Source organism: Pelodiscus sinensis, chromosome 28 (assembly GCF_052426305.1).
Source record: "Pelodiscus sinensis isolate ZL-2025 chromosome 28, ASM5242630v1, whole genome shotgun sequence".
Lineage (NCBI taxonomy): Eukaryota > Metazoa > Chordata > Testudines > Trionychidae > Pelodiscus > Pelodiscus sinensis.
Genome location: NC_143079.1, coordinates 6,974,449 through 6,997,017, shown reverse-complemented (window position 1 = coordinate 6,997,017; position 22,569 = coordinate 6,974,449). Strand labels below are relative to the sequence as shown.

The window sequence follows — 22,569 nt, the reverse complement described above, 5'->3', positions numbered from 1 at the left end:
CTTAGGTCTCTTCCAGCTCTAATTCTATGATACAGGTGCATGCTATTTATGGTTAGTGGTACAATCCACTGCTCACTCTCTGAACATGTCTGGATTCATCCCATGATGAACTTTGTGTTCCCCTACGATTTCTGAAATTGCTCCTGGATGCTGCATTAAGGCGGCATTGCTGATCCCTGGAAGATTTTCATCAAGACCGGAACTTTTCCAGTCAATAACCAGAAGTGCTTTTTAATGTGTATTTCCTGGCTCATTAAAGGAGTAAAGAGCCTTAATTGAGGGGGTGTGTGGCAGAACATTCTGTCAAAAATCCAAGCTCTTACCATCATGTTTCTTCAACAGGAGGATAACATTTAGCAAATATGAGTCTCAAGTGAGCCTGAGGCTGCATCTTGTTGCAGATCTTATAGCTTATAATGAAAATCTAGTATGATTTCTAGATACAAGAGAGTGGCAAATGGGTAGAGTCTCAAGAACTTAGTAATGTCTCCAGAGTCCAATTATCCAGTCGCGTATTCTTAATTACCTACTGTGATGAGAACAATATATAAACAAGAACAAATCAAGATTGTACAATATGTGAATTCTTAGTTGCGTATCTATCCAATCCACTTAAATTATGAGATGAGGAGCTGGGTGGAAACATTGTTTTCCATTCTACAATAACTTTTTTTGAGAATCCAAAACACTTTCCCAAATCAGCATGAAAACTCAAACTCGCCGCGTTTGAGGAAAATTGTGTGGAAAAATTCAGAGCGGATCTGCAGAAACATTTTGTTCTGAGTTCAACCTCTCGAGTATAAATTCACTAAAATGTTCAAAATTTTTGCTTAAAAAGTGACAAAAGGGGATGTTTGAACAGTTTTGGAAGTCTGAAAATCAGGAGGTTTGTCAAAACAGACTCTCTCCTGCAGACTGTTTTGATTTTAAAGGACCAGCATTTTCCAAGGAGAGAGAATCTTGTCAGAAAATTCCCAGTTTTATTTATGGGATCGATGGGCAAACACTCCTGTGCTTCAAGTTCCCATTGACAAGACCCGCTGAACTCTGCAAGGTCTGGACGGTTCAAACCTTAAAACCCTTGGCATGGTTCTTTAAAGCTTTATTCAGCACGTGAGTGGGAAACTGGAAGAGGGTTTGATCAAATGCCTTTTCTATAGCTTGTGATAGTTATCCTATTCCCAGTGTATTTAGATGCTCCCCAAAAACATTCAGATCTTCAGGCAGGGAGCACTGTTTCTCAAACTTGTAAGTGATGTCCCTGAAGTACCTGAGCATCATGTGATGAGATGAACCCCTCTCACCCAAGTAGAAGGTACACGCTGCACAGCAAAGATCCGGGAAAGCAATTGCCAAAAGGCATGGGCAGGCAATGCCTCTACCTCCTGCCATGGAAAAGCCAGCTCCAAGGGATGCTTCTTACAATAGGACCTAAAAAGGGGCTTTGAGTGGGGGTGAATGAAAACTCCCTTGACAAAGCCCCCGACCTTGCAAGTTCAGCTCTAGCAGCCAAAAATAGAAGTAGATAATGGATGCAGGGTGTTTTAATATTTAAATCCAAACCTTGCTCTGCTGAGACTTGCAGGGAGATCCTGAAACTATGGGAGCTGCTGTTGCTTTCTTGCATTGCTTAAAAGTGCAATTTTTCACTGCACTCCCCAGTTGAGAATTTTCAGAAGGGTAGTCAGGCTCTCTCTGCAGCCTAGATAAGCTTATTCCCAAATACAATTGTTAGCCTTTAAGGTGCCACAGGCCGACTCAGTTGATCCTGGTGGCACAAAAACAACGAGGCCATGTTGCTGTGCAAAGTTCCCTGTAACTTCAAGTTCTTCAGGGGTTCTTCTCGTACGGTGCTAAGTAAGTTCCACGACAGAGCCTGCACTGCTATCTTGCCTTCCGTGCAAAGATTAAGATGACTGTCCGTCCCCTGAAGGAGAAGGAATAATCAGCACTTCAACTCTGTGCTGGAGTTTCCAAAATCAAACTGCAAGCTGGTGGTGGAGCCAAGAGAAGAGTCTACCTTTTTTGTTGCTGGATTGACCAGCGAGAGGCAACCCAGGCTAGCGAGTGGGCTACAGGAATGGCCCTCAGCCAGCTCAGTGGGTCGCAAGATTGTTGTAACCAAGCGTCTCCTGGGACAGTGCAGTTTTGTTCACTGTGCTTGTGTACCTGGCATTGTGGGAGTTGCTGATCGAACTGTAGCAGCGCTGTGATTGGCTGCAGAGGGAGCGCACAGCTCTCAGTCAGTGTTTGTGCAATCTGCATCCAATTGCTTTACGGGCCCTGGCTTGACATGTGTTTCACTTTAGTAATAGTGGTAGAAGGGGGGAAAAATCTGCATGGACAGAAACCAGTGGAAATTAGCAACCTTGCGCCCAGGCGACGGTAAACTGTGTGGCTTGCAGGAAGATCATGAAACTTCATGGGCCTTACTGAAGTGTTACAAGGAGGAGACTTCTTGTAACAGCTTTTAGGTACTTGAAAGCTGTTACGTCCCCTCTAGGCTAAACAGCAAACCCAGTTCTTTCAGTCTTCCCTCATAGGTCACAGTTGTTGGGCATGGGTGTCTTTTTTCCCCCAGCCCTTCTCCCCCCCCCTCCCCTCCCCCCAGCCCTTTAATCATGTTTATTGCTTTTCTCTGGATCGTCTCCAATTTCTCCATCTTTCCTGAAATGTGGTACCCAGAACTGGACACAGTACTCCAGCTGAGGCCCAATCAGCGCAGAAGTTCCGTAAGATTTTAAAAGGTTAGGGTTGCCAGGTGTCCGCCATTGAACCGGACAGTCCAGTTAAAAAAAAAAAATTTCAGAAAATACCAGCCACCTAAAATGTCCGGTACTTTCTAATTTTTTTTTCCTGAACCAGAGGCGAACATCCCAAGCTGTCTGGCTTGGAGCAGGGAGAGAAGATGGCAAGCAGCCGCTGGCAGCCTGTTAGGGCCAAAAAGATCACTCTGCACCAACTCTTCCGGGTTGTAATCTACTCGCCATAGGAGAGTAGATTACGTTATTTGCCGAGCCGTGTGTGTGTGTATATTTATATATACTTTTTTTTCCCCCTCAACAACTTTGGTCTCCCCCTCTTCTTTCCTCAACAGAATTTTTTTCCCCGGGGTTTTTTTTGGGGGGGGAGGGGAGAAGGAGGGGATCGGTATTTTTGGTTAAACCATCTGGCAACCCTATGAAAGGTCCAGAGCGTTCTCGGAGGTTAGTGAATACCTAACCACAAAAATGGCACCAGATCAGTCACCTGTTCCTGATTGTGTCATCCTGCCAAAAGTGTGTTAAATTTGCCATGCTGCATTAAACAGTGAGAGTAGATTTTTTTCTTCTTCAAATTATCAAACGAAAAACTGGACATCTTCCTTTACTGATGCAGCACAATGAAAGGTAAACCCTAAATGATATATTATAGGGAAATAAATACTTGGTCCTTTTTTGACCAAACAAAACACAAACCAATGCTCTGGCCTTCCTGTTAGAGAGATTAGTTGCTTTGACTTCTCTCTGCACTGCAGGCAATTAACATCTTATGAGAATAGAGGTCACTGCATAGAATTTAATGCAGGTAAATTTAGACTCCATGAAATAACTTCACACAGCATGGAAAATCACTGCCCAGGGAGGTGAGGGAGACAAATATTGTTTGGATTTGCTGGTTAACTTTAACTTGGAGCTGATTGGAAAACAGAATTTCTGCCCTCTGGGAAGAACCAATACTTTGAATCTTGTGTTTTGTTCTGAATTGGAATAAAAAGTCAAATTTTCACGAACAGTCTGAAAAATATTGATTTGGAAAACAAATGTTTAATGGCAAAACACGCATATTTAAAGTGAATAATATTGATGTTGACAAAATAGTCATAGTTCAACCGGCTTGGAACAGTCAGCGTGATTTCCTTCGATACTTAAAAAGAGCATGTTCCTGTGAAATATTTTGATTTGTGCCAAAGCTACGTTTTTCTGCAGTGGAACTGAGCCCGTTTCCCCCACAAGTTCCCAGCTCACATCCTCGCCACTGTGCCGTTCAAGATGTAAGCTGGCATGGATGGTATCCCCTTTCCTAGGGTAGCAGAATATGCCTTTGCATCCTTGATCATTCTAATAGCCACTGATACCCCAAGCATTGAGGGAGTCTGCATTCTGTGTAGGTGCTTTCTAGAGCTTCTGGTGCCATGGAGATAAACCTGGATAGGCCACCAGCCTGATGTGCTGCAGCAAAATCTGATCTAGGTTCTTTGATTTGAAACTACAGGCTCACAATCCACTTAGACATCGACACAGCAATGCACTTTTTAGTGGAGTCTTGGTTCCCCAGGTGTTACTTGTACTTGGCAGATGCTCCAAGCAGGAGAAAATATTTTTCTTAGTGTACTTGTCAGTCGAGCATTTCACGGTTTCCTCTGTAGGGCTCATTCATTCAGCCTTCTCTTGTGTGCAAGGACTGCTGGAGAATAAAAATGGCAGAGGGATGGCAGGGGCAGGCGTAGGACCTGACACGGTTTCATTTGTGCCCTTAAAGTCTCATGGGAAAATATGTAACGTCTCGTATTTACTGAAACACCAGTGTTCCCGGTGAGCTTGTGCGGCCGACCAGGAGACATTCAAATTCCGCCCAGCTGATCAGTAGGACTGGGGGTTGTGTTTCTATTGGTGGTGCATATTTGCGGAAGCGGCAGGGCAGCAAAGGGGGCAATTGCCCCAGGGTCAGGTGGTTTTTGTTTTTTGTTTTAAGGGGCGCAGGGCTCTGGCCACTGCTACTGCAACCCTGGGCCCTTTCAATGGCCACTGGAGCACCACATGGCTGCTTGGAGCAGCTCTAAGTGCTGCGGGATGGGGCAGCACTGGAGGACTATGGGGAAGGGCAGCGTGGCGCGCTTGCTGCCCAGGCCTTCCCCTTCCACCTGAGGAACCACCCCTTCTGGGACCACAGAGTCCCCCCCCCCCCCCCCCACACACACACCTTGGCCACGGGTACGGTGTGGCTGTCAGCTCTCCTGCACCTTTGCACATGATGTGGTGCGCATAAAAACATTTATTCTGCACCTAGACGGGAGGGAGGGGAAACTAGGGGGAGCAACTCTCTGCCCAGGTCTTGCTCCTCATTGGTTCGTGAGGCCTAACGCACTTGTGAAGCAAGGTGCTAGCGACAGAACAAAACGCTGCTGTTGGCTTCCTTGCTAGGCAATATTGTGTTGGCAGAGCCATCCCGTCCATAGGGCAAATCGGGGCGGTGGCCCCAGACTTTGGGGGGGAGGGCACGGCAGTGACTCCAACCATCTTCTAGGTGGGAGGGATTTGGGGGCTACTGGGGCCTGGTATGGTGGCAGTAGGAGTCCCGTCTCCTCTGCCATGCAGGTGCTAGAGCAGCCTGTTCTGCTCCATCCCACCCTCCTCTCCTGGCACACTGCCCCAGAGACGTGGGGCACGGGGCCAGGAGGGTGGAGAGGAGAGGGCTGCAGGGCTGTTCTGCATGGTGAGTAGAGGTGGGGAGGAGACCCCTGGTTCTGCCACACCAAGCCCCATAGTTCCCCAGGCCACGTTGCTCAGAGGGGGGTAAGCAGGCAGAACAGGGACAGAGGAGAAGCGGGGTCTGCAGTGGGATGTGGGGGGGGGGGGGAAGGTTGCATCAGGCCTCATCCCTCCCCTCTCCCAGGACGGCCCTGTGTGTCTGCCCTCTGAGTCTTTCCCAAGCTATCGCCCTTAAGACCTCAGGGACCTTGGTAGCGCTGGCTGATGGCCGTTTGACCTTGCGAGTTCCCCTTGCTACAAGGGGCGCCTGTGGAAGCAGCCTGAGTTTTGCAATGTGACTTGATGCCTGTGGCAGGTTCTGCTCAGCCGGGGTGGGCATGGCCGTCTCGCTGTCATTACAGCTCTGCCAGAGTCACACGCTCATTATAACGAGTCTGCAAATAGCTTGGCGGGTTAACGCCCAGGCTCGTCTTACACAGGATACAGCAACAACTGCTCCGTCTGCCTAAACAACCCTTACGAGAGCTCTGTTCCCCCCCCCCCCCGCCCCATCTTTTTCCTACTGTATCAGGAAGGCTCAGCCATGCAAGTGGCTGATAGTGTGTTTCTGTTCTCTCTGCCCAGTGCTTCCTTGAATGTCTCTTTGCCGGCCTGTCTGGGCTTGCTGCAGGATGGGACCCAGGAGCCTCGCTCCGGCTCAAAGCCACGCCCAGTGAGCACAAGAAGCTGTACAGGGAGGCGGGAGCCGGATAGATGACACGTCACTGTATGAAAAGCAAGCAAAGGGCCCAATGTGAGCAGCTCCAACAGGTATTTATCGCCAGGCAGGGGGACTCTACCGGGGAGGGCGTCCCAGGTGAAAAGCAGTGAGTGGATTAGCACTGAAAGGACATGAAGGAATCCTGTCTAGTGGTTAGAGCCAGGAGGATTAGGGCTGGAGGACTCCTGGATTTTGCTTTGCATTGGCGGGGGGGTAATGTTGGGGTTCAGTAGTGGGGGTGATGCCTTTTTTTAAAGGGGATCTGAGATTTTAACATTTAGTGCCCTGATGAAAATGTCTCCAGGACTGCGGTGACTGCTTGTGATGTGACGGGTAGGTGGGAGGTATGGATACAGCTGCTACATATTTTAGAACAGGGCCAGGCAAGATCCAGTCCACTGAGCCACTGGATCTGGCCTGCAGGTTGTCCCACCGGGACCTTCCAGCACAGAGGAGTCAGCCACTTCAGAGCAGCCCCACGCTGCTTTAAGCTGCTGGCTGCTCCCTGTGGCTCTCTGCTCCAGGTGTCGGGAAGGGGGAGGGGAGGCTTTGCACACTACCACTGACAGCTAGCAAAATCTCTCCACTCCTATTGGTCAGAAACTGGCCAATGGGAGCTTAGATTTTGTTGCGAGCTGGGGGCAGCATGCAAAGCCTCCCCCCTCCCTCTGGAGCGAAGAGCCACAGGGAGCAGCCAGTCATTTTGAGCAGCCTGGAACTGCAGCCTGCCTTGGGTCCTGCAGGGTTGCTGGCTGGGAGCCACCTAGGTAAGCCCCATTCCTGCCAGAGACTGCCTCTGGCACCCCAGCTCCTCCCTCCCTCCCAACTCCGTGCTCCAGGCCAACACCTAAACCCTCTGCACCCCTCCTCACCCAAGTCAGATCCCTCTCGGAGACCTTGCACCCTCTCCTACATCCCTTCCTCAGGTTAGAAACCTCTCCTGGACCCTGCATCCCAGCCTTTGCCTGAGATCACAACCCCTTCCTTCCCCCAAATTCCCTTTGGGTATGTCTACACTAGCCCCCTAGTTCAAACTAGGGAGGCTAATGTAGGCGTTCGAAATTGCAAATGAAGCCCGGGCTTTATTTGCATGTTCCCGTCCAGTCGCCATTTTGAAATTCCACTAGCCCGAAGTAACTCCTGGAATGAGGTGTAACAGTTAATTCGAACTAAGGACTTAGTTTGAATTACTGTTTCGCTGCTGCATGTAGCCGCGGGCAGTTACTTTGGGCTAGTGGAATTTCAAAATGGGGACCAGACGGGAACATGCAAATAAAGCCCGGGCTATTTAAATCCCGGGCTTCATTTGCAATTTCGAATGCCTACATTAGCCTCCCTACTTCAAACTGGGGGGCTAGTTTAGACATACCCTTTCAGACTTCTCACCCTCTCCTGCATTCTAATTCTTTACCCCAAGCTCCCTTTTGCACCACATCTCTTTCGAGACTCTGCACCCCACAATAGAAAAGTACGACCCTTGACCACTTACCAAAATCTTGGAGTGCTCCCCACCCCCAGCAAAAATGACTGCCACCCCTGTTTTAGAATTTGTCTGTTTGATCAAGAACTCTTCCTAAATACTTCAGGGGGTATCCAACACTCTGGTCATCTGTGCCCACGAAAGCTCGTGATACCATCTACATGTTTTGTTAGTCTTTAAAGGGCCACCAGCCTATTTATTGTTTTTTAAAGCTCTTCCTAAATGGTAAAAGCTAGGACCACCAAACAAATACACAGCTTCCTCTTATCAGAACTTAAAGCAACATAAGGGTTTGGTTGGGCCAGGAAAACAGGATGGGTCTGAAATGGGATTGCTTCTCATAAAACCAAACCGAAAGGAGGCATAATCACCAAATCAAGAACAGTCCTCAACATTGACCTACCTGAGCGACTGTTGAGACTGAACTAAGATGATCCAGAAAAATAGGATGAGCCTGGAAGAGGAGTGCTTCTCAATAAACCGTACAGAAAAAAGATAACATGGAGACATTTGGAGTAGTGCTCTGGTTTAGCCCAGCTAAATCAATGCTTAAGATTTGAAAACTAGAAGACAATATTGTTGGAAACCAAATGGACTATAGCCCTTATGTTAAAACACCGCAAATAAGAGTTTATAGGGATGAAGCAACAAAATACACTTGATGGAATTCCCAAATTAGACCCGAACAATGCTGGGTAAATTTGCTAGGCCTTGATGCAATGGCAGCAAGTGGGCGTGGGGGAAATGTTTCTGCACCAGTCTAAATCCTACTATAGATGTGCTGGTCTGGTGTAAACATGACTGGCGTGAGGAGAAGCTTACCCCAATGAGAGTCTTTACATTGGTACAGCACGTCTATCCCAGGGGTTACCACTGGTGCAAAACTCCCAGTGTAGACCAAGTGCCACTGTGCAAGCAGCAGCATGAAATGTTACACAGGGTACCTAGGAGGATGCTAGAACTTCTCCAGGACTTTGTATAATAATGGAATTTCCTTCGTTGAGGAGCCTGGTTCTAAGCCCTTGAGCAAGTGGGACACCCTCTCAGGGTGCCACCATGCAGAAAGTCTGGACTGAGTTGAAGATGCTAGGGCTAGCCCTGCAAAAAGCAAGTGCCCATAACTCAACAACCCAAGCACTCCTTGCAAGAGGCCACAATCCACATTCTTATGCCCAAGGGACACTCCAGTGGCCTTATCTCAAGTGGATATTGGCAGCGTTGTTGGCTGACTGGGTTTCTCCATCCCCCGAAGGATGCTTGTCAAAGAGGGGAATGGAGCCATGTTTCTCTTAGCAGTGGGAAAGGTGAAACCCACACTGCCAGCTACCTTGCTTCAAGTAATAAGAGGTTTGGTGGCTCGCAGCCACGTAGCAAACAGCACAAAGCCCCGAGGTTCACGCTGTGGGGTTAGAATTTCCTTTGGTCAGCACGTGCAGCTACCGCTGCCCTCCTCACTCCTTCCACACTTCAGCCTGGGCAGCGTGGAGCTCTTTAGACTAACTCCTGAATGAAGATAGAGGATGAGCATGTAAAGCCTGCATCTGCAGTCCTTGGTCATGCAAGCAGGTGCCTTAACTTCCGTGGGAACAACATTACTCACCTGACTTGGTGTTTGCAGGATCCAGGCTCTAATTATGGGGCTTGCCCAGCCCTGAACGTGGGAACGTTGTGAGAATTCCCACGCCTCAGGATGGCGCCTATTATGTTCCTGGTCCCTCTTCTGTTTGATGACAGTGGCATTCACGCCCGTGTGCTCTGCACGTTTGCAGCTATTTATTATGATGGAGCATGTGCTGTAATACATAAGCAAAAACACTGTCAGCTGGGAATGACATAGTCAGATCAATTAGCCAGCCGCCCAGCCTGGTGCATCGTACAAATGTTTTGAGGCTGGATGAGTTAATTTGGAGGCAGTTGCGAGGGGATGTAGTAACTCTTCTGAGTGTGGGTTTTTTTTCAGACTTGCACCCTCTGTAGTTAAATGCCACAGTTTGCCTGGCTTAGGACATGTGCCAAAGTCATCTAGAGACCTATGAAGACAGGGCAAAGGTTTGCTCATCCCTAAATTGAGTTGAGGATTTCGCTCCGTGGGGTTCCGGGATTGCCTAAGTTGCAATCCAGGATTTGCCAAGAGTGGGGATGTCCAAGAGCAGTGAGGCTGGGCATTGGGATTTCAGCCTTCTGTTCCTGTTCTCCCGCTTGTGATGTTGCCCTGCACCATTTCGTTAACCTCTCTCTATGCTTCCGTTTCTACCAACCCAACCCCGTTCTCCATGCTCCTACCATGAGGCAGGCAAGTATTTGTAAAGCACCATGGGGTTCTCTTGTGAAAAGTGCTATCGAAGGGGTAGCACGTGAAAGATGAGGTGCATCTTGAACAACTGGTCACCCCAGCACCTGCTGCTTTTAGCCCCTCCCTTAGGAGTTGGCCCTTTTTTTTTCTCCTGGCAGCTTGCTTCTCTTGGTATATTCTCTCTCCCATCCACTGCTCCCGTTTCCCCCCCTATTGAAGAAACCATCTCTATGGCAACCCAAAATGCATCCTCCCAGGTTCCTCAGCTAAAAAGAGGAGATAAGATTTTCCAGGTAGGAAGCACATGAACTAACATGCTCCATGCAACCCTCTCCTCCCCCCTCCCCCCGCACCACACACACACACACACTGCAAAGAGAATGGGAAGCCGGAATCGGAACCTGCCTCTAACTGTCAGGTGTGAGATGACCGACCATTACAAAAGCCATTTGGCTTCAGCTCCTTCCCTGCTCATCTCCCTTTCCCTCCCTGGCACCTGCCAACTGTCACTCAGGCCGGGTGCAAGGAATGACCGAGGGTTACACAATCCAGCCAGCTGCAGTGTTTATCCGCCTGCTGGAGGCAGATACGTTCCCTGCTCGGGCCAGGCCTGATTCGCCTGCTCCAGGTAAACTGCAGAGATCCGGGGGGTGGGGTGGGGGGTTTGCTTTGCTTTGGGGTAGGGGACACTTCCCCTCTCTGCAGCACCCAGCTGCTTCGGCCACCCTGAAGAAATAGGAAGTGTGGAAGTAGCGAGAGCATCCGAGAGCTAGGGTCATGCTCGATGCACATAAGTGGGACTTGTCTCCTGGCCCTGTTCAACCTTGGGCAAGTCACTTAATCTCAGTTGCCAACCTACTTAGATGCTGTATCCATTGCACGCTGTTTGGCAGGGACCATTTCTTACTACGGGTATGTTCGGCACCTAGCACGATGGGGCCCTGGTCTCAGGTGGGCCCTGTCATGGTGCAGGGATGTGAACTATCGCTTGTGTAAACGTGTAACTGCTAGAAATTCTCAGTTACACGTGGGGGCGGGGGGAGGCAGGAGCCAGTGCTTGTGGAGGGGGAGAAGCGGATTTCTAGTCAGCTCCCTCCTCTCCCCCACTGCTTCTGAGGCAGGCAGCTCCACAGGAGCAGATAGGCACAGGGAGCCAGCTTGAAAGCTGTTCTTTTCCTCCCCCAGCTCTGGCCTGTGGGAGTCAGCATGCATGGGGAGTCAGCTTAAAAGCTGGCTCCCCATGGGCCTGGCTCCTGCCCCCCCCTTGGCTGAGGCAGCAAGTGTGTGTGTGTGGGGGGGGGGGAGGTGTTGTGTGTAGTTGAAAGGATTAACCGATAAACCTGATCATGTAATCGACTATACACTGGCATCCCTAATCTGCACTGCAATAAAAGACCCAGGGCACAGCCGTGGCCAGCCTGGGCCAGCTGACTTGGGCTTGGGATGTAGGCAGGAGAGATGACCGGATAGATGGGCTCCTGGGCAAAGTGATGGGGAGGAGCAGCTCCCCATCCCTCAGCGCTGACCGGAGCACGCTGTGCTGCGCTCCCATGGCGATTCCAAAGGGCCCAAGGCTCCGGCCCCTGCCGTAAGAGCGGCAGCGGAGGCTCAAGTAGGGTTGCCAGGTCTCCAGTATTCACCTGGACAATCCGGTATTTTCACCTCCTGTCCGGCAAAAAAATTCGGAGAATACCGGACACCTGAGATGTCTGGTATCTTCTGACTTTTTTTTTTCTCTCCCCCAGCCAGGAGGCGAAAATGCTGGGCACCCGGCAACTCTACAAACACTCAGCGCCTGAGCCCCCCTCCCTGGCTCCCAGCCCCCATGCTTACCTGGTTCTGCAAGGCTGCTGGCATAAAATGGCTGCTGACCAAGGGGTCTTAGTGCTCAACCGTTCCCCTGTTCCTATCCCTGCACTCACTCTTAAAGGGGACATGCTGTTTCATTTTTTTTTGGTCCCCCCCCCCCCCCAACAGAATTTTTCTCCCTTTTTTGGGGGGGGGGTCTGGGAGGGGTGTTCGGTATTTTTGTTTCAACCATCTGGCAACCCTAGCGGACAGGAATCCCAGGCCCCTTGGGAATCTCCAGGCCCCAGAACAACTGCTTCTTCCCCGCTCCCTAGGGTTGCCAGATACCTTCACAAAAAATACCGAACGTGGCCGAAGTTGTTGAGCCAAAAAAAAGCTACACCCATAAAGAGTCCCTGCGCTCCAAGACGCAGAAGGGGAGGAATGTTCCAAGTGGCCTTCCAGCCGAGAGAGAGAGAGAGAGAAAATACCAGACGTTTTACATGTCTGCTTTTTTTAAACTGGAAAGAGGCCACAAATATTGGACTGTCCAGGCCAACACCTGGCAACCCTCCCCTCCCCCTGGCGATGGGCCTGGACATAGGGCTGTAAAATTGCAGTGTAAACGCTCCCATTTAGACTCTGGTGAGAGCTTGGGCTCTTCACAGGGTCTTAACCCCAGGCTTTGGCCCCAACCCGAACATCTACCCTACAGTCTTGTACCCCAGCCTGAGTCTGTAGGGCCAAGCCCGGAGGCTGGTTGCTGTTTTATTTGTTTTGGTTTTTTTCATCTCCGCGCAGATATACCCAGGGTACAAATCTGGAGTTCTCCTGGAATAAACACTCTGACCTCTGGCCCTTCTTGGGGGTGGGTTTTTTAACACAATTTCAATCGTTTTAAGGCTCTACTGGAGGCTTCAAGTTGCCACACCACCTCTCTGGTGGGGGCACTTGATGGAACCAACCGCTCTCTAAGTGAATTAGTGTGTGGTTGTCTAGGTGTGAAATCTTCCTGACTTCATATTTTATAAAGCCAGGAAGGGACAGTGCGGTTGTAAGTCTGATTTGCATAGAGGCCACCGGCTTTCTCTGAATTCTCATTTGAACTAAAGCCAGATCTCGGAGAAGAAACCATCCAATCTGGATTCAGAAATGTGTAGTGCGAATTCCCATTTGGCACCTAGGTCTCCTCTTGCCTGTGCTCCTCACTGATGCTCCCTGGAAATTGTGCTTAGTCGCTAAATGCTGTAGTTTGAACTTCTTGGGTGAAATGAGGCCATGTTTGATGCAAACCTCCCTCCTCTTCCCCCACGCTGTGAAGCTGTGCTGGAGTGTTATAAAAAGCAGCAGGGAACTCACATGAATACTGAGCGAAGCCTTGATTTAACCCTGGCGAGTACAGCCGAGGCAGGATGTATGTCTGTTGTGATCAAAATACAGGACTATGTAGCACTTTAAAGACTAACAAGATGGTTTATTATTATTTAAAGACAATCTTGTTAGTCTTTACGGTGCTACATAGTCCTGTATTCTGTTTCAGATACACCAGACTAACACGGCTACATTTCTATCACTGTTGTGATCTGACTGACCAACAGGGTGCTATTCCTCCGAATGCACACACTCTGAGCAGTCAGCTCTTTAAAGTCTGGGCACTGGTGTGGGCCAGGCCATACGGCAGTACAAACAATACTCTGAAAGCCTAAGTGTGCTAGGCAGTGCACACGCATAGTGAGAATTCCTGCCCTCAAGAGCTTAGGTCAATGGACAAAACAAAGGATGGGAGGGAAAACCGCGGCAGGCTCATAATTCAGGGGAATTGGAAGCCAGGACGCTTGATTTCAATTCAGTATCCCATCTTGTATGAGAAGGGAGACATGAACGCGACATCTCCTCTGTAAGGTTACAAAGAATCATGCAACGCTAGAACTGGAAGGGACCTTGAGAGGTTGTTGAGTCCAGTCCCTACCCTCATGGCAGGACCGAACACTGCCTACTCTTAAATATCTCCAGTGATGGAGATTCCACAATCTCCCTAGGCAATTTATCCCAGTGTTTAACCACGCTGACAGGAAGGAAGCTTTTCCTGATGTCCAACCTAAACCCCCTTGCTGCAATTTAAGCCCCTTGCTTCTTGTCTTCTCAGAGGCCAAGGAGAACAATTTTTCTCCCTCCTCTTTATAACACCCTTTTGGATACTTGAAAAACACTATCACGTTCCCTCTCAGTCTTCTCTTTTCTAAACGAAACAAGCCCATTTCTTTCAGTCTTCCCTCATAGCTCATGTTTTCTAGACCTTAATTTACTCTTCTCTGGACCTTCTCCAATTTCTCCCCATCTTTCTTGAAATGTGGTGCCCAGAACTGGACACAAGACTCTGTTTGCTGGATTCAGCCCTCAAACCTCATCTGCTCCAGCTGTGTTTTTGCTTGAAGCAGCAGTCTTTATTTAAATATGCAAGTACAAACCCAAGACTGCCATGCTAAGTCAGCTCCGTGGTCCATATAGCCCCCTGGCCTGTCTCTGGCAGTGGCTTGGACCAGCATTTCAGGGCAGCATAGCAGGTTGCATCTGTGAATGTGCTAGGGAAAATGTTCAGCTTTCCTCCAGTGTCATCCACCTACAGCAACAGACCTACCGACGAGGCACGGGGGAGGGGGATGGATTGGTAGGGGGGGATCAATGTTCCCGCTCTCATTTTTTGCTGCCATGTGTGGAAGTTTTGCATCCATGTGCAGAATAATATTTTCATGTGCACTGAGGCATGTACAAATGTGCACCACCAGGTAGAGATAAAACCTAGCTGTGGGCACTCTGCTAATCCGCTGGGGGTATTTTAATCTCTCCCAATCAGCAGCACAAGTGCCTAGTTTACCGGGACCACTGGTGGCGGGGGAGGAGGTATGGAGTTGGAATTATAGGTACGTTTGAACTGAGTTCGCATCGGGTACGGCAAGGGAAAACCACTTGCTGGTCTCCCACTTGTGTACCCAAAGCAAATGGTAACAGAGGCCAGCTTCAACTGCCTTTTCTTCAAAGCAGCAATGGTCCCTCCAAGGAGGTAGGCCTTGTGAGTGGCTAGCAGTGGGCAGAGTCTGGAGGGTCCTGCATTTCCCCGGCTTCGTCTGGCATTAGGAAATGCAGTTCGCCTCTGACATAACCGAGACTTAAACAATGGAATTGGCAGAGGCAAGAGTGGCTCTGCTTTGTCTGCAGCTCATCTGGAGGACTCGCTAACGAGCGCGGGCTAAGCGATGCAGTGTGACTGGCTGGCACTCAAGGCAGCTGCAAACTCTCTCCCTGCAGTGGAGCTGAAAGGAAGATGAGGTGCATGCTGCCGGTGGGCTGGCTCCTCTGTCCTGCGCCCCGTGCCCAAAGGGAGCATGCCGGCGGGAGGGGAAGCCTTGCCGAGCAGGTCTGGGTGCTGCTTTGCCGGGGGGAAGCTCTAATCGGAGGCCCCTTGGTTCCTGGCAGGTCAGGATGAAGCTGCTGGCTGCGGTGGTGCTGGTTGCAGGTCTGGCTGGCGTGGCCGCGCGGGGAGGGGATGAGCACGTGGAGACCTGCGTCTTTGAGAAGCTGAGCGGCCAGGATGCCAAGTTCTGCAGGTGAGCAGCTTCCACTTGTTGCTGTTCTCAGGTTTGCCAGAGCCTGAAACGCCATGTGTCCGGGGGAGGCTGTGGGTCTCAGCCCATGTTCTCTGTGTTCCATCCGTGTGCGCAATAAATTTTATGTGCACCGAGGCATGTGCAGAAGTGCACCACCAGTCGAAACACAGGCTGCTGACTGTGGGAGCTGTGGCCACTCTGCTGATCAGCTGGGTGGCATTTGATTCTCTCCTGAGTGGCTGCCTGAGTGCGCAGCTTATGGGGAGCTCTGGTACCAACATGCTTAGGAATGCAGGACTTGCTGTACCCGGTTGGCCTGATACGCTGTTGTATCAGAGATCCTCCAGCTGCCTGTTGTAGCCTAAGCTGATCCATCAGAAGATGGTTCCCCTTGCAGTGGATCTCCATGCGTAACCCTGCACGCAACAGAAGGGAAAGGAGGGTGACCCTTCCTGACCCTTGATAAACTAATGCCCTGAAGCATGAAATCTGATTTCCCTTATCTTTTGGTCTGGAGCTACAAATGCTATTGGTCGTAATGTTATCCAGGCCCTTCATAAATCTGGCTTGTAGCCTCCCAGTGTAGTGAATTCCAGAGCCCCAACTGCATGGCAGGGAAGAACTAAATCCAAGAACTAAACTAAATGATCCCATCTGCATGTTTTGGGAGTCTTTCAAGTGCGACCAGACTACCTGTTGTGTGTTAACTAAATCCTCTTGTCTGTCTGCTCTGATGTTGACCGTAATTGCTTGATCTAGGTCAGAACAGCCTGCTGGGATCGCTAATCTTTGTGTTGTATGCAAGGTTGGCCCTTGCATCCTCACCTGATCGCATTTTAGTCATTTGACCTCCCACCGTGGGGATGTCAGGGAAATGAGATTTAAGGTGCGTCAATTCCAGCTATGCAATTCTCATCGCTGGCATTGAGTATCTTAAATTGAATTTATTGCATCGTGGAGACCTTGCCTACGGTTGTGGGGAATCGAACATAGAAGCAGATGCTTCAGGGGGTAGCTGAGTGAGTCAATAACCGGAAAAACTTAAGAAACAACAAATAGTCTAGTTGTTAGCACTTTAATGACTAACAAAACTCATAGATGGTCTCATGAGCTTTCGTGGGCACAACCCACTTCTTCAGATGACCGGTGTGTTAGCCTCTCCTTCAAACAGCTGCTCTCCGGGAGGCTACCAGGCCACTAATATTACTAGCTAACCTTGGTGGCCCTCTTCTCAGGGTGTAGAGGATCAGTAGTTTTTGTGCTGAAGGCCCAGCTGTTCAAACTCTAAGGATTTGCATGGCATATTGGACACAGAAGCCTAGTTAAGAGACCAATATTAGACCAGAAACACATGCACAATCTCTTCCTTTTTATTTTTAATGGCTATTATTAAGGACTTTTTGCATAAAAAGAGCATACCCCTTTCTTCAGGGTGAACTGAAATGGTCTCTTTAAATTAAGCAACTTAAACTGAACCCCTAAATTATTAAGGGCTGCGTAGACTTAACCTTGCTACTCAGTTTATTTCATCCCATCTGATTTCTTCCCCCATCTCTCAAACAATAACCTCTTGTTTTGAACGTTCCACCTCTCCTGTCCATGTAGACAATTGTTCCTGTCCTGTGCATTCATTTAGCTTTCCCCTTGGCTGGAGGATTTAATTGCTCTTCTTGCAATGGTCATTTCAGCCCCAGCTAATCTGTAGAGCAGGCCTAGGCCATGCCATGTCCTTTCTGTTGATCTGCTGCCTGCATAAAGGAAGGACCTGTAGTTCGTGGCAGTGGAACTCGTAGGTTTGGGACAGTGAGCGGTTTCTCAGCTGTTACATGATGAGTCAAGGATGTTTCAGAAGCCTGTCTTAGGTGTTGATTGTGGTCTCTGTTGCCATAGCTTCAAAGTGTGAGACAGGCAAGCATGTTTAGCATCATTTTACAGAAGGGGGAAGAACTGGGGCATGGAGAAAGTGGAAGTGACTTGACCAAGATCACACAGGAAGCTTGTGGCAGAGCAGTGAATTGAACTGGGATCCCCCAAGTTCCAGACTAAAACTTAATCCTGGGCAAGGGTGAGTAGGGCACCAGGTCCCCAAAGGTCACCAATGGCCAAGAACCGGGTCTCAGACCCCAGCTCAGAAATGCACTTAAGAACGTACTGGATACTTCCATTGTGCGCTGTGAGATGAGCCACAAAGGGCAGGTTCACGGGGACTGAAGTCCTTCAGCATGGTGGCCATGGTTTAAGGACCTCAGAAATAAGAGGGGAATAATTTTCTCCTTTTCCCACCAACACACTGAAGTCTCATCTCAGTGTTTCTCTCCTTCTCCCCCTTATTCCTTTCCAGAGGGGACTTGGAGGTTTTCTACCCAGAACTGGGAGATGTTGGCTGCACGTACATCCCCAAGTGCAATCAGTACAGGAAAAGGATCAGCAAGGAGTGGAGCAGACCACAGATTGTGTATCCGCAGGCTGACAAGGTAAAGCCTCAATCAAGTCATGTGTCGTTGCAACAGGCCATATAGAAAAATATGGCCGCCTCTAGACATTTGTGGGCTAAACATGTAGCTAAATCCATTGTGATCTTGAATCACAATTTCTTGTAAATGGGAGGCATTTCTTAGAGGAAATACCTGCCATTTACAGATGCAAGTTTCCACACAGCTTGAGCTCCAGTCTTGTCTTCCAAAAACCACACCGCTGCCTGGAACGGCATATACTCTAGTATCTGAATAATACGGTGCAAGAAGTGCATCCTTAGGAAATAGTGTCCTTTGGGAATTGGGGAACTGGAATTCAATAGTCTGGTTTTCTTAAAGGACAAGAGCTGTCTTTACCCCGGGGATCCTAATTTCTTTGTGATGTACTGAAGCCTATACCTGAAGTTTCACTGATGGGGGTTGAAGTTAGTAATCTGTATCCTGCATAAAACAGCTGCTGTCCTGGGAGTGTCAGAGATTGGTGCTGAGCCTAGAAGAGTGTTAACTTAGGCGCTCTGCGGGTGATACTTATGTTGTGGAAGAAACCGGCCCTTGCTTCAATCAATCATCATAGTCCAGCGGAGATGTACTGAGTGAAATACATTCAAATTCTGGATGGGACTTTCAGAAACATTCCTTATGGGTCTATGTCTATCTTCCGGGGGGCGCCTTTTTCCACTGGCTGCATTGGGAGCAGAGGTAGGCCGATAACTGCACATAGACCCAGTGAACTTAGCCCTGGCATCTTCATAAAAATGCATTTCCTGGGTGTTGGACATAAATTTCTGATCAGATATAATAATGGCTTCTTTTTTGTAACTAGTTCACTGACACTGACCAGGGATTGCAGCGCTACTTGTTTTCCAAATTCCCGAGCTCTTGGGTTCACATTTCACCTCTCTATTTTTGTAGCTCAGATGGCTTTTTCTGGCCTGTCATTTCGCGAGTGGCTGAAGAAATTTAAAGTAAACTATTTTTCGTTCTTGTGAAAATATAACAGGGAGAGCTTGTGAAAAATTTCACTGTCAGCCTTTACACCATTGAAGTTGTCAGAGATCAGCTCTGCTTCTTTAAAATCATGTTTATAAGGAGATTTTCTTGCTGGCAGCATTAGTGACCCTTTATGGATTATTAAATCTGACGCTTAAACAATTTTCTTTTATCGCTGGAGTTGCTCACTACTTGTATTCCACAGCTCGTGGATAACCAAACTAGACTGATCAGCAAGGTGTGGTAATATATTTTACCAAGCCAACTTTTGTTGGCAAAAGAGATAAGCTCTTCTGCATATAAGCTCTTCTGCATGCAAGCAAACAAACCCACCCCATAGTTTGGTCAGTTCCATTTGGGTATGTACAGGCAGTCCCCGGGTTACATGGATCCGACTTACATCGGATCCCTACTTACAGACGGGGTGAGGCAACCCCGCACTAGCTGCTTCCCCCCAGCAGACCAGGGAGACGCAAAGCTAGCGCCCCCCCAGCAGACCAGGGAGACGCGGAGCGGCTTTTCTCAGCAGACACCTCAGCTTGAGAATAAAGGACTGAGGGCATAAGCCAGTTTTTAGGAGGAGATGCAAGGGTACGTCTACACTAGTTCGTTAGTTCGAGCTAGGTAGGATAGTTAGGGCAAGCGGAGTTGCAAATGAAGCCCGGGGTTTAAATATCCCGAGCTTCATTTGCATGTTCTCAGGCGCCACCATTTTTAAATTCCCCTTATTACAAACTCCGTGCCCGTGGCTACATGCAGCATGGAGTAGGTAGTTTGAATTAAAGATCCTAATTCGAACTATCGTTTTTAAATGGCGGCGCCTGGGAACATGCAAATGAAGCCCAGGATATTTAAATCCCGGGCTTCATTTGCAACTCCGCTTGCCCTAACTATCCTACCTAGCTCGAACTAACGAGCTAGTGTAGACGTACCCGAAGGGAATAGTCAATCCATACCAATAGCAGCCTCTGCTAGCCCTCCAGGGGCTATATAGGTATGTCTCTGCTCCACGGGGGGGGGGGGGGGGGGGGAAGGAGGGACCAAGGTTTAGGGGTGAGGCTTATTCTTGAACCCCGCTTCTATAGTCTGTTACTCCGCATCTCTCTGTGTGGCTCTGGTTGCAGGCCCTCGGCCAAAAGCAATTAGTCTCCACTTCTGTCCTTGTGGCAATCGAGAACCAGCCTGGGTGTCTAGCCACAGCACATCCTACTGCCTGGCCGGGGTGTCCCCGGCCAGGGTGTCCCCGGCTGGGGTCCGTGCTTGGTCCCTCACGCTGGGAGGTGCTGCGGGAGACTGCAAGGGAGCATCTGGTGTCGTGGATGCATGGAGTGGCTCGGAGGGCATCTGGGTAGAGCTCCGCCGAAACCGCTGCCTGAGGGAAGAGCTATTGGCAAAATGCTGACGGCCTCTGGGCTTGGGCACTGGCAGGGTGAATGGAGAGACCCTTGTCACCCCATTGAGTGCAGGGAGCCCCTGGGGGTGGGCAGTGAGAGCTGGTGCTGCATCACTCCAGCTCCTGACCCCCTGCAGCTGGGAAAAAATGCCTTGGACTCAGCAGAGATTCCCGTTCGTAACCCAGTTGGCTACCCAAGCCGGCTCTGGGAATAAGCTACGTCTAGCACGGTAGCGGCCCCGACTGGCCAGGGGAGAGAAGTGAAGATTTTTTGCTTCGCATGAGATGTGTGCTGGCTGGATGCGGCTGGGCAGGAATGTGGAACCCTAGGGCTGGAAGAGACCTCAGGAGGTCGAGTCGACCCCCTGCCCAAAGCAGGACCAACCCCAACTCAGTCGTCCCAGCCAGGACTTTGTCAAGCCGAGACTTAAAAACCTCTAGGGACGGAGATTTCCCTCCGCTCCCTGCTTAGGTAACCCCTTCCGATGCTTCTCCATCCTCCTAGGGAAATCGTTTTTCCTCATATCTCCTCCACTACAACTCGAGGCCATTTCTGCTCGTGTCATCTGTCACCGCTGAGGACAGCCTCTCTCCACCCTCTAGGAAACCCCCCTTCACGTAGTTGAAAGCTGCTATCAAATTCCCCCTCACTCTTCTGCAGACTAAATAAGCCCAAATCCCTCAGCCTCTCCTCAAAAGTCAACTGCTCCAGCCTCCTAATCTTTTTGTTGCCCTCTGCTGGACTCTCTCCAATGCGTCCACCTCTTTTCTGTAACGGGGGCATCCCTTTCTGGGTGCCCCCAACACTCCAGCTGTGGCTACACCAGTGCCAAATAAGGGGGAATAATCACTTCTCTAGTGACGGCTTCATGACCAACTCCAAGGACAGTCTGGGGTCAACCAACCCGATCCAGCACGGGAGGCCCAGAACCTGAGATCTGCCTATTGCTAATGTTTGGGTGTTTGGCTCCGAGATGAGATGTCAATCTTCCCAAATGGACCCCGTCTTCACCCCGCGGCCCAGGTCTGAATTTTGCGCCTTGCTGCTGTCTTGGCTTTGAACAAACCTGGATGAGTCCCCCCAAGCAAAGGGGCTAATCCTGAAGCTGGAGACTTTATGGTCAGCCTGAATCTTGGGTGGACTGTGAAGTGAATTCAAACCTAGTGTTTGCCTGAGCCTTCCTGGGGAACCCCCTGTAGCCCAAGAGGGAAGGGTTTCAGAGTGGGGGTACTGCACTTACATAGCCCCCCAGTTCTGTGATTCCCAAACCAGCTGCAGCTTTGCTCTGGGTCTTTTTATCGCAGTCTAAACCAGGGGGCAGCAACCTTTCAAAGTAGTGGTGATAAGATTTAACCCGCCTGTCCTGGGCCCCCCACTCTCCGGGGAGGGGGGGCTCTCTCCACTGTGCACCCTGCTTGGTCTCCTGCCCTGGGCTGCGCTCTGGCTTTTCCTGTGGGGAGGGAGGAGCAACACTCGCACGCTTCGCCGGATGTGGCGCGGAGCCTTGGGGCTTCACAACCCCCCCCCCCCCCCCCCCACGAAGCCGGCGCTGGCTCCAATCTTGCAGGGGGACGTGATGCTGGGTTGCCAGCATGGGCTGGGGTCAGGGTGGCTCAGGGAAATTGGTGGGGTCATTGACCCCAGGGTGTCCAGCCCTGCTGGGGGTGAGGTCCCATGGGGGTCCTGTCTGTGGCGCCCTCGCCTTCCTGCCAGGGACCCAGGCGCCCAAGGGCCAATGCAGCTTTGGGGCAAAGGAGACCCCCATGGATTTTCCACATCCTATCAGCCACCGCTGGGGGCTCCCTGCAATGCACAGCTCCTGGCCCCACTGCCCGGGCAGCCTCAGGGGAGGCAGCAGCCCCCCCCCCCACACACCTCTCCCCCATGCGCTGAAGTTCGGAGCAGGCTGCCCCACACCTCCTCCCTCCCCTCACATGTGGGGCGAGCGCTGGCGTGAGGGGAAGGGGCGTCAGAAGCAGCCCGTGGCGCGTGCGAGTCGCTCAGGGAGGTGCCGTAAACAAGGGCTGGTGACTGACTCTCGCTGGGGGGAGGGGGAGGCAAGGCATGTGGCTTGAGCCTTCCCGGTGTCTGTACCCCCTGCGTCTGGCCAGACCCCATGACTCAGCTCAATGCGGCGGCTGGGGACGTTTGGAAGGGCCCGACGTGCAGGATCTGGAGCTTGGCTTTGCTGGAACAGCAGCGCGAGGTCCCCGCTGCATGGGGGAGGACTGCGCGTGTCCCTCAGAATCGGGGCGTGTGCCACTTAGTGTCATACGTGGCCGACCCCTGGTCTAGACGTACCTCGAATGTCCTC

At 50.4% G+C, this 22,569-nt stretch overlaps 1 protein-coding gene across 4 annotated transcripts in view; it reads left to right on the top strand.

Annotated features, from left to right (window-relative positions):
* Positions 1-22,569, top strand: part of PEBP4 (phosphatidylethanolamine binding protein 4) — a 259,035-nt gene that overhangs the window by 17,821 nt on the left and 218,645 nt on the right. For 3 of the 4 annotated variants that reach the window (XM_089773858.1, XM_075910840.2, XM_075910835.2), the window contains exons 2-4: positions 6,096-6,281; positions 15,267-15,397; positions 17,739-17,871. In XM_089773858.1, coding sequence (XP_089629984.1) covers positions 6,225-6,281; positions 15,267-15,397; positions 17,739-17,871 — 321 coding nt within the window. In that variant the 5' untranslated portion in view covers positions 6,096-6,224. Of the gene's footprint in view, positions 1-6,095; positions 6,282-10,438; positions 10,633-15,266; positions 15,398-17,738; positions 17,872-22,569 lie in introns of those variants that run through there. The other variant, XM_075910836.2, reaches the window with a different exon arrangement.